The sequence below is a fragment of the Bactrocera dorsalis genome, chromosome 2, assembly GCF_023373825.1.
Source record: "Bactrocera dorsalis isolate Fly_Bdor chromosome 2, ASM2337382v1, whole genome shotgun sequence".
Lineage (NCBI taxonomy): Eukaryota > Metazoa > Arthropoda > Insecta > Diptera > Tephritidae > Bactrocera > Bactrocera dorsalis.
The window spans coordinates 68,716,295-68,728,659 of NC_064304.1; the positions used below are offsets into that span (position 1 = coordinate 68,716,295).

Sequence of the window (12,365 nt, forward strand, 5' to 3'; positions counted from 1 at the left end):
ATGACAGGTATTTACTTAGATTCGTCGAGGGATTTCCTATGGAATTTGGCTAAGCATAAGAAAGAATACGGGGAATGGCAAATATGAAACATTGGTTAAGCCATAGTCAGGATGGTCGAACTGTGGCAGCTTTCTAAATATGTAAATTATATATTCTGCCAACATCTGTAAATTTAATTAAGGTGTGGGTGTTGTGAATGAAATAAACGCACGTATCCACTAAAACTGTTTATTTATTTAAAAATTGTTCAGAAATATTGTACAATATAGGTTATCCATACAGCTATGTTTTGCAATCGTTATACCGCGAGTATTTTGAGAACATGTTTTTATAAAAAAGTAATTATGGCTTCTGATGCTAAATTCAACTCCTAGAGATGTCATATAAAAAACGAAAACGAAAAAATAAGCAATCATCAGATTCTATGACGCTGGCTACACGTTCAATATTTTTATATTAACCACGATCCCGAATGGCAATATTTATTGAACGTTTATTATGCAGTATTGAAGTATTGTACGTTTTCGATATTGTCGCGAATTTTAAAATTGAAAATTAAATGATATTAAAATTAATATTGCAAAATAAATTTAAATTAAATCTAACCGCCGCAAGGGGTTTCACATAGTCTCATAAAGTTGTAAGTTATAAACAAAAATTAAGAAAAAACGCAATGGTTGTGAACACGTCGTTATAAATTTGTTGTGGTAAATCACTTATCAATCAGCTGATTGAAAAAACATAAATTACAATATTTGCAAAAATAAGTATTTCGCAGTCAAAATGCCAAGGAGAATTGAAAATTTAAAATAATGGGCGCGCTGTAAAGAATCAGGCATTAAACCTGATGATACTTGACTCTTGTGAGTTTTACTATTATAAGCAAGTCTCGCTTTGATATTTATTTACGTAAAAATTACTTTACAGCGACGAGGAAGATGCGGACGAAATGTTTGAAAACTTTTCATTGAACTTTCTTCACTTATTAAACACTCGTAGAAGTGTTCATCTCGGAATACCAAAGTCATCCCAATGGCGACATGTTATACTTAGGAATTTTGATGACAGCCATTTCAACGAAATGATTCGTGTTCGCCCGGTCGAATTTGGCCGCTTCCTAGGTTATATAAAGGACGATAGTGTATTTAACACAAATTCTAGTGGAGCATAACTTCCTTTGCATTCACAATTAAAAATAGTGTTATTTAGGTTAGGATCCTCCGGAGATGGATTATCTATACGAAAGGTGGCTTCACTGTTTGGCGTGGGCGATGGGGGAACTATTCAAAATATAACTAAAGGCGTATTTAAAGCAATATTGAGGTTAACTTTCTGTTTTGGCCAAATGAAAAGGAACGGTTGGAAATTGTTACTGGAACGCGGAAAGAGATGCCAGGTTGTATAGGATATATTGATGGATCCAAATTAAAGTTGGCTGAAGCGCCAGCCAAAAAACATAAACTTTTTTATTCACGAAAACGCCAAATGCCATTAAAATGCAAGCTGTTTGTGACTATAGGCTACGAATTAAACAAGTCACAATAAGATACCCTGGAAGTGTTCATAACGCCATCTGACTCTCAATGCATTGTTGGATATAGCGCCTAACCACGCAAGTAGTTTTTATGTACATCAGTAAAAATAGTACGGACTACACTACGGAAGAAAGAAACAGTTTCAATAAGTACTTTTCAAAATATCGTGTTCGAAAGAATTTAGAATGATAAATGAGCACAATAAAAGAGAGTGCAATGAGTGGATAATGGTATGCTGCATTCTCCATAATATGCTAATCAATTTCCAAATTGAAAACGAAGAAAGCAACCCACCTCAATATAGCTTACCATCAGAAAGTAACACAAAATCTAGCCTTCTTGACTTCATACAAAATCATATATTAACTTAAAATACATCATAATTCCAAAGTATATTTACTATTCATTGGTTTAATTAAAACATATATAAAAATGTTTTTTTTTATTTAAAAATTAATATAAAAGGTAAATATTAAAAACAAACTTCAGGTACATTAATTCACTACAGGTAATTTAATATTCACTTGCACTACTGTATTATCTTTCACTTATTTGTATTTGTGTTTCAATTCCTCCATTGCCAATCTTTGTTTCATTTGTATTCCCATTATTTTTAATTTAATTTGCAATTATTTTAGTTTCATCTCCATTTCTTTGTCTTTTAGTAATAATTCTTGCTTTTCCCTTAACTCCAATTATTTTTATTTAATCATCAAATCTCTTTCTCTTAATTCCAACTCATTCTCCTTAAATTTAAAAGGAAAACAAATATCGCGAACTCGAAACCCAAAACCTAGGAGGTCTAAGGCTAAAACACACAAAATAAAAACAAAAAGTTTGAGAGAATGTTTTGTACGGTGTACCGATAATGCAACAAACAATCGACACGGAGACGATCGCTTAAAATAAAAAAGCCGTAAAGGGCTATTTGGATGATATCTAATACTGCAAAAAATAAAATTTCTTCTTCACCAACCGTGTTATTTCAAAATCGTTTTAAAAAAGTTTTTTTGTATATTACATATATTAGTATAACAAATATATATAAACAAAATGAAACAAGACAAATTTTATCATTGTATTAAATATATATAAAAAATAAAAGATTAAAGTGGATAATATGGCTGAAGGCATAGCTCGACTGATTGCGATTCAAACGACAAACTTAAGAACTGACATACAAGTAGCTCAGCTAAATAGCCAGATAGAAAACATAACTGCTACGCAAGTGAGTTCGTTTATATTATTATTCGGATAGAAGGCCAATTTATATACATAATTGATCATGAAATGAGCATACTTAGAAAATGATCGCAATCCTTAATAGATTATTACAATGAAGTCAATAAGAAATAAGCACTATTAATTAATAAAACTATAACACACGGAAGAAATTCCGAAATTACAAAACAATTAAATAATAAAAACTGAGAAACCGCGCTTAGAACATTCATAACTGGTTTAAATTATCCTTTAAACCAAATATTTTTTATGTTAACGACTACCGATTTGCAATAGACTTAGATCAATCATTCAAATAATAAATAACCGCAGGCCTATAAGTTAGCAACATTAAAGTTAACTGCGATAAGCAGAATAATGCTGGATAAGCAATTAACCAATCAACATCCGGCACGCGCAGTATAAACTACAGACAGGAATTAATGCTGACCAACAATAATGCAACCATTGCAACAATTGTCGAGCAGTTAACAAATCAACATCCGGCACACGCGGAATAACAAGACACAAGTAAATAAATCAATAGTGCTCGCATAAGTAATTTTTAAGTTATAAATAATTGTTAATTGAAATTGTAATTTTAGTCTTAGAAGAACATTTGACAATAAAGGTCACTTTGACCAAAAAAATAAATTTTTTTAGCCGTTTTAATTTAACCGACAATAATTGGCGCCCGAGCTTAAAAAAAGCTTGTTGGTTCGTGAAAGTCTAAAAGTGCCTTTAAAAAAATATAGTAAAAAACGCCGCGAAAAAGACAGTGAGCGTGTGGAGGATAGAACAAGAGACTTCCTGGATGCTCCAACGACACCAACAAGGAATAACAGCGAAAGCCTACAGCCAACAAAGCCTACAGTAACAAAAACAGTGTGAGAAGGTGTACCTCAGTACCAACAAGGAAAAGGGACAAATACACGATCATCGGTTAAGAGGATAATGAAGCTGTATATAGTGTAAGTAGCATAAGAAATGTAATTAATAATAAAAAAAAAACAGAGAGAAGAAAAATTGTGAAAAAAGTTTAAAAAAGAAAAAATTGTTCTTAATAATAAATAAATTATTAAGTAAGAGGAAAATTTTAACTATTAAGCTACAGAAAAATTGCTACAGAATTCTCGTTAAAGCTATAGTTTAAGTAAATATAACCAAAAAAATAAAATACGGCTTATACAGCCAATAATATAAACTAAACTGAAAATAATATTGCTTAACTATGTGATTCCGTAGCCAACTCAGAAGTTGACCGGACCCTCCAGGGTAAAAAGCCCCCTTGCTAGAAGGGATAACAAAAAATATAAATACTCAAAGGAAAAAAAGAAAGGAAAAAAAATTAAAAATGGCAAATCCAAACAATCTAATTAGACCCCCTGTACTCGGGATTAATTCTCCTGCTGCACCAACAGCACCGTCAGGTCCTAATAACACAATTCCGCCAGAATTGGCGAACATGATAAAAAACATGGTAACTTTAGCAATAGAGGCAAGTGTACCTAATGTAGTACATAAAATTTATTGTTTGTTTTTTAGTAACGCTAACGCTCGAGAACGGCGGAACCAATCTTCATGAAATCAGAAGTTGTTCGCTGTGGATCTGGAAAGGGTTAGATATAAAACAAACCATATACTTTTCATAAGGAAAAGCCGAAAGATTGGAAATTTCCAAAAAGTGACTTTTCATACAATTCTTTTTTGTTTTGTTTTTCAATATTTTGATTTGTAAATTATTTGAATCGTTCAATTTCGGTCGCTTGCTTTTTTATTCCGGCTATTTTAAAAACAAATTTTGAAAATTATTCAGTGAAAACTTTATGTGTGTTTCAAACGAAGTGATCAATTACAGATTGAAATTTGTTACGAAGCAACGAAGACCTCGCTCTAATATCGGTCGTCGTTCTTTTTGCCATCTACGTATGGCAGCCCAAGACACATGAACTACATGAGACTCCCAGGATGCGATAACATATGTGTGGAATTATGGATCGCTGTCAATCAGCAAGCGATCATCACGATAATACAGCAAGACTTTTCAAACAACAGCTACGATGTTTGATGGACTTTATCTTGAAGCAACGTATGTATATACAAGTATGGTGCAGTCAGATGCTGGATGTACTCTGCTGAGTTGCAAAAAAGAGGTTTGCCGCACGTGCACATTCTTCTTTGAATGGTGGATGGTGGTTACACCAGATCAAATTGATGAAATCATTTCTGCGGAAATTCCTCATGCAGAGAAAGATCCATTATTCTACGAAGTGATGAAAACCAATATGGCGCATGGATCTTGCGGGCACCACAATTACACTTGCAATAAATGCACGAAACACTATCCACGTGCTTTTCTTTCGGAAACGCAAACTGGAAATGATGGATATCCACTCTATCGTCGTAGCTCATCAGACGAAAATGGCACGACATTTACCATTCAACTTAGAGTAGTGAATATTGAAGAGAATACAGTACAGCCAGCAGAAATACTTCCAACAACAAAATTTACATTGACAATTTTTTTCTCAACTTGCGTCAGTGATTCGTTTGTGAGAACATTGCTCTATTTGGAAATGCCTTGATATTATGCATGTAATGCATCGCCGAAGAAACAGGTACGCAGAAAGCAAGGCCAACCAATAGATTGACATCCAGGTGTGTTCTCAACTAATTCCTTAGGACGAATTTACATAATCCACCCGAAAAACTACGATTGCTAATACCTTCGATTGCTATTAATAAATGTACGTCGTTCAGTTTGCTTTGAGTCATTGCGCACACTTTTCGCGATGGTGACATATCAGCCTTCAAAGCCGCGTCAATTATGGAACACGAACAAAAGTACATTGCCGAAGACATTTCACATTGTATTTGTTAAGAATTGGAAATAAAATCGATTAAATATATTTGCAAGTATGTGAACAAAGGTAGTGACATGGCTGTCTTCGGAGTTGCTGCCGAAAATTCATATGATGAAATCATTTAATATCAAATGGGCCGCTATGTTAGTAGTAACCAATGCATGTGTCGTATATTTTCGTTTCCAATACATGAACGACACCCTACTGTTGTTCACTTGGTTGTACATTTGCAAAATGGTCAACGGGTGTATTTTACAGATGCAAACGTATTACAACGAGTTGACAGGCCACCATCGACAACATTAACCAGCTTCTTTGAAATGTGCCAGAATGATGATTTTGCCAGAACGCTACTTTACTCCGAAATGCCAAAATATTATACCTGGAATCAATCATCCAAAAAATTTCAACGACGAAAACGAGGATAGCCAGTTTCAGATTACCCACAAGTATTTTCCACCGATGCACTAGGCCGTCTTTATGCAGTCCATTCCAGTCAAAACGAGTGTTTTTATTTGCGTTTATTGTTAGTCAATGTTCGTGGTCCAACATCTGCGAACTGTTAATGGTGTATTGTGAGACACATACAGAGAAGCCTGTCAAAATTTGGGATTGTTAGAGAATGACACTCATTGGGACCAGACCCTCGAAAATGCTGTGATTTCGTCAAATGCTAAACAAATACGAACATTATTTTCTATAGTTTTGTCTACATGCTTCCCATCAGCACCGACTGATTTATGGCAAAAATACAAAGATCATATGGCGGAAGATATATTGCATCAGATGCGTCTTAGAACATCGAATGCAGATTTGCAAATGAACGAAGAAATTCACAATGAAGCATTAATTTTAATTAAGGACATGTGCTTGATGCTTACTAACAAAGTATTAATACAAATAGGAATGATAGGACCCAAACGCCCAATGTTCGACTCATTTGATCAAGAATTGAGACGCGAAGCCCAATACGATTCCGAAACATTACAAGAAATGGTTGATAGAACAGTTCCCCTTTTAAATCAACAACAAAAATATGCTTAGGATACGCTCATGAAAGTAGTGAACGATGGAACTGGCGGATTTTATTTTTTAGATGCTCCCGGTGGAACTGGGAAAACTTTTTTGTTGTCATTGATTTTGGCAACAATTCGGTCGCAAAATGGAAGTGCACTAGCCCTCGCTTCATCAGGTATTGCAGCTACGTTGTTGGAAGGCGGTCGAACAGCTCATTCAGTTCTCAAGCTGCCGTTAAACCTTCAAATTAATGAAACTCCAACTTGCAACCTTTCGAGGAATTCTGCGATGGCCAAAGTGCTGCAGCAAACAAGATTGATCATTTGGGATGAATGTACGATGGCACACAAAAAATCTTTGGAGGCATTAGATCGCTCGATGCAAGATTTACGAAATAACAAAAACCGGTTTGGTGGTGCAATGATACTATTGGCAGGTGATTTTCGACAAATATTGCCAATTGTTCCACGCTCAACGCCAGCTGATGAACTGAATGCCTGTTTGAAGTCGTCCATTTTATGGAAATACATTAAAACACTTAAATTAAGTATAAACATGAGAGTTGAATTGCAGGAAGACCAGTCTGGAGAAGTGTTTTCCAAACAACTGGTCGATATTGGTAATGGTATTATTGCTGTTGATACATCATCTGGATATATTACATTCCCTACCAATTTTTGTAACTTTTGTGAATCAAAGACCGAAATCATGGAGATGGTTTTCCCAAACATTGCTCAAAATTACGTAAATCACATTTGGTTAATCGATCGTGTTATATTGGCCGCAAAAAATGTTGATGTGAATGAAATTAATTTTCATATTCAAGAGAAACTAGCTGGCGAATTGAAGAATTACAAATCAGTTGATTCCATTACTAATGAAGATGAAGTTGTCAATTATCCAACAGAATTTTTAAATTCGCTGGAATTGCCCGGCTTACCACCTCATAATCTGCAATTAAAAACCGGATCAGTAATTATTATGTTACGGAACATACACCCGCCACGTCTGTGTAATGGTACCCGGCTTGCAGTGAAGAAATTATTGAACAACGTCATCGAAGCCACAATTTTGAAAGGGAAGTACAAAGGCGAAGATGTTTTAATCCCACGCTTCCCTATGATACCGAAAGACATACCATTCAGCTTTAAAGGTTTACAGTTTCCAGTACGGCTTGCATTTGCAATGTCAATAAATAAATCGCAAGGGCAGTCGCTAAGTGTATGTGGCATCAGCCTAGAAAATCCATGTTTTGCACATGGCCAATTATATGTCGCCTGTTCCCGTGTCGGAAAACCATCAACATTATTTATTTTTGCACCAGAGCATAAAACTAAAAATATAGTTTATCAAAATGCATTAGAATAGAGAGAAGCAGTGAAGGGTATATAGGCTATTAGTTGCTTTCTAGAGCGCGCGTGGTGTTGAGCTCAGTGTTTACTTCAAAATGCCAAGTTGTTCAATAGCGATTCGTAAAAATATAATTGAAATTATGGAACCCTATGGAATAAACGCAATTATGAAAAGATATATTTTGTTTTTCATTTAATAAAATTAATAAAGTCCTCCTCAGGTATGACGAAATCTACCCGAAAATCGACGATTGCTAATAACTTCGGTTGCTATTGATAAATGTACGTGGTTCAATTTCATTTGAGTCATTGCGCACTGTGAATAGTAGAGTGTGTGTAACTTTTTGAGAAGCATGCAAGCAATTACAATTGCTGGAACATGATAATCAATGGAAACGGGGGACGATTCAATAGCCACTTCGCATGCCACTGAAGTTCGCACATTTTTCGCGATGGTCATTTCGACATATCAGCCTTCAAATCCGCGTCAATTTTGGAATACGAACAAAATTACATTGCCGAAGACATTTTACATTGTATTCGATAAGAATTGGAAATAGGCAAATTTCGGTTCCAGTGGTTTGATATCAATTCCACCTGCCTTTTGTCAATTTACTTCAACGAAATGTGAACTCATCTCGAATGTTTATGCCAAATTTGCCAAATTATCGTAACTACGATTGCAAGAGTGCGTGCCAGTTATACGTGGCGTGTTTCCGAGTTGGAAAACCATCTTCTCTGTTCATTTACACTCCGGAATAAAAACTAAAAAATGTTGTTTATCAAACTGCGTTACATTGAAAAAAATTTAGAAAAATCGAAAATAAAAGATTTTTAACACAACGTAAATTCAACTTTCTTTTCATTTCAAAACACATAATTTCACGCAGGACAACGTATGCGGGGGTCAGCTAGTAATAAAATAAACCCGGCCATTACGGACCAAACAATAGACAAACAATTCCAAAACAACACCAATGAAATGGATAAGATTCCAGACGTTGTGAGATCCCTAAGGGAATTTTCAGGAAATGCTTCAGAATTTAGTTCCTGGAAAAAAAGTGTCGAACGCATTTTAAGAATCTACCAACCCTTAAAAGGGACACTTAAATAAAGAAGAAAGGCAGATATAGCCTTAGAATCCTACAACACCCCCCTAGACTGGACAGCAATCTCCCGCTGCTTGACTACTCACTACGCAGACAAACGAGACATAGGCACTCTAGAGTACCAAATGACATGTCTTATATAAGGACGAATGACAATTAACGAATTTTATCAAAAGATATATGGACACTTATCTTTACTTCTGAACAAGATAGGATGTATGGAGATAGGAGAAGAAGCAGTCCACTTGTTAACGAAGAATTACCGCGCTAAAGCCCTCGATATTTTTATAAGAGGACTTTCTGGTGATCTTCCCCGGCTACTTGGCATTAAAGAACCAAAAAGCCTACCCGAAGCCCTCCATCTTTGTCTCAAATTAGAGAACCTAAGCTTCAGAGCTTCTCACGCTAATAACCAAACCTTTATCACACCATCAACTTCTCGTCAACAATTCATAAATCAGCAACAGCCACGACGGCAATACACCCAACCCAGATATCATCAACCATTAAAACCTCAAACCACATCCAAATTTTATCCTGAACTAGCTTATCTACCAAATCCCCTGACATATTACAACCCACAAAACTACCATAGCAACCAACTAAACCCTAATCACTCTAACATCCAACAACATTCAAATCGGAATCCAAATTAATTTAGTCAACAATATCGGCAACAAAACCAGAATTTATATAGTCCACAGCAAAACATTGCTCCTCCTAGACCCCCTAAACCACCTCAACCGATGGACGTGGATGAGAGTATAAGGACAAGAGCCGTTAATTACGCAAATCGGCCAAAACCCCACGAATTCGGTAAAAGACTATCAAACGCTTCAATGATAAATAACCCCCCACAAAAAGTGCAAAGAAACTTTCACATAAATTCTAACGAACCACCAAAGGACCAATACAAAGAAAGCGTATACAACTACAATGACCAATACAACTACAATAACCAATAGACTACAATGAGCAAACACGAGGACACAATTGAAGAAGCACTCGACCTCACTGACGTACATTTTTTAGACTAAATAGCTCTTCGCTACCTTACTTCAGATGCAGGACGAAGAGCGGCGACATAATGCAAATATTAGTAGACACCGGATCCAATAAAAATTACATACAATCAAGCTTAGTAGAAAAAGCGATAGCGAACAGTACTCCTTTTCTAGCCAACTCAGTAGGCGACAAAATAAAAATTACTCACCATACATATCTAAATCTTTTCACTTCCGTTTGGTTTGAAAAATGCCCCAGCCATATTTCAACGGACGCTTGATGACATACTAAGGCAATACATAGGCAAAATATGCTATGTATATATAGACGATATATTTATATTTAGTAGAGACGAAAAATCACACTCCGAACACATAGACACAATTTTTGATACCCTCAGTAAAGCAAACATGAAGGTTCACATCGATAAATGCGAATTCTTCAAAAACCAGGTCGAATTCCTAGGATTCGTTGTATCTTCCAAAGGAATTTCTACAAACCCTTTCAAAGTACAATCAATATTAAATTTTCCATACCCCCAGACAATCAAGGACTTACGATCATTCTTAGGCTTATCCGGACACTATAGAAGATTTATCAAGGATTATGCCAAATTGGCCAGGCCACTTACATCCCTTCTTAGAGGTGAGGAAAGAAGAATTTCGAAAAGAACCTCGAAAAAAATCCAAATAAACCTAAATGAGGAAGCTAAATCTGCATTCAACAAAATTAAATCCACACTGACATCTAAAGATGTAATTTTACAATATCCTGATTACAAGAAAGAATTTGACCTAACTACTGATGCCTCAAAGTATGCCATAGGTGCCGTTTTAGAGCAAAATGGCAAACCAATAAACTTTGTATCAAGAACATTGAACAAGGCCGAAGAAAATTACGCAGTTAACGAAAAAGAAATATGGGCACAGAACTCATTTAGAAACTATCTATACGTTACAGCAAAAGTTGTAATACATACAGACCACCAACCACTTACATACGCTCTCAGTAATAAAAATAATACCTCCAAACTAAAGCGATGGAAAGCCATACTTGAAGAATACAACTATGAATTAAAATACAAACCTGGGAAAGCCAATGTGGTTGCAGATACATTATCCAGGCCTTTTGAAGTAAACTCCCTATCAGTTGCTTCACATTCCGACGAAAGCTCATCACACAATTTAATTCCAGCAGTAGAAGGACCCATAAATGCATTCAAAAATCAAATTTGGATCTCGTTAGCAGATGAAGACAGCTACCAGTTTAAATACCATTCCCGACCTACCATAAACATATAATCACCAAACCCAAGTTTTCAACAGAGAATTTAACTTCAATATTGAAACGATACCTTAATCCCTCAGTGATAAGTGGTATATTTACCTCTGAAGAAATAATAGGGAAAATCCAAGAAATTTACCCACTTCACTTTGGTATTTATAAAATTCGTTACACCCAAACAGAAGTAAAGGACATAACAAGCGAGAATGCACAAAACGAGGAAATACTAAACGAACACAAGCGAGCACATAGCAATAGAAACGAAAATAAAAAAACAACTAACACAAAGATGTTACATTCCAAAGATGCGAACAAAAATAGAAAATATAATTAAACAGTGTAGAGTCTGCAAGGAAAACAAGTATGATCGCCCTAATAAACCCCAATACCTCAATACCCTGGAGAAATTGTGCATATAGATATTTACCTGGCATCATATTATTACGGAAAAAAAATTTGTTCTAACAGCAGTAGATAAATTCTCCAAATATGCTCAAGTTAAAATAATAGAGTCAAACTCAATAGAAGATATCAGAGAACCTTTACGACAAATACTTTTCGCTTTTGGTATACCCAACACAATAGTTATCGACAACGAGAAATCTTTAAATTCAGCCTCCATACAATTTATGGTCTAAGACCAAATCGGTATTAAAATTTTTAAGACTCCCCCATACACAAGCACAGTTAACGGACAAGTAGAAAGATTTCACTCTACCCTGTCTGAAATTATGCGCTGCCTTCAGACGGAACGCACACACCGCTCATTCCAAGAACTCTTAGATCGATGTACATACGAATATAACTACACCATACACTCCGCAACAGGGAAACGACCGATAGAGACATTTTTTGGCAAACGTGTTACAGTAGACCCAGAGCAGTATGAAAATGCACGACAGGAAAATATAGAAACCGTTCGGAGAAGACAGGCAAAAGATTTAGAAAACCATAATAAAACACGGAAACCTATTAAC

General features: G+C 35.5%; 1 protein-coding gene and 1 long non-coding RNA gene across 2 annotated transcripts; both read left to right on the forward strand.

Moving 5' to 3' along the window:
• The first annotated feature begins 706 nt into the window (after window positions 1–706).
• On the forward strand, window positions 707–5,577 carry LOC115065886 (uncharacterized). The gene is made up of 3 exons (XR_003845578.2): window positions 707–864; window positions 929–2,001; window positions 2,297–5,577. It is a non-coding gene; the product is annotated as an uncharacterized LOC115065886 (long non-coding RNA).
• A 1,400-nt stretch (window positions 5,578–6,977) lies between these two features.
• Window positions 6,978–10,136, forward strand: LOC125776145 (uncharacterized). The gene is made up of 2 exons (XM_049447026.1): window positions 6,978–7,610; window positions 10,065–10,136. The coding sequence occupies exons 1-2, from the start codon at window positions 6,978–6,980 to the stop codon at window positions 10,134–10,136; spliced, it is 705 nt and encodes a 234-aa protein (XP_049302983.1).
• The last annotated feature ends 2,229 nt before the right edge of the window (window positions 10,137–12,365 follow it).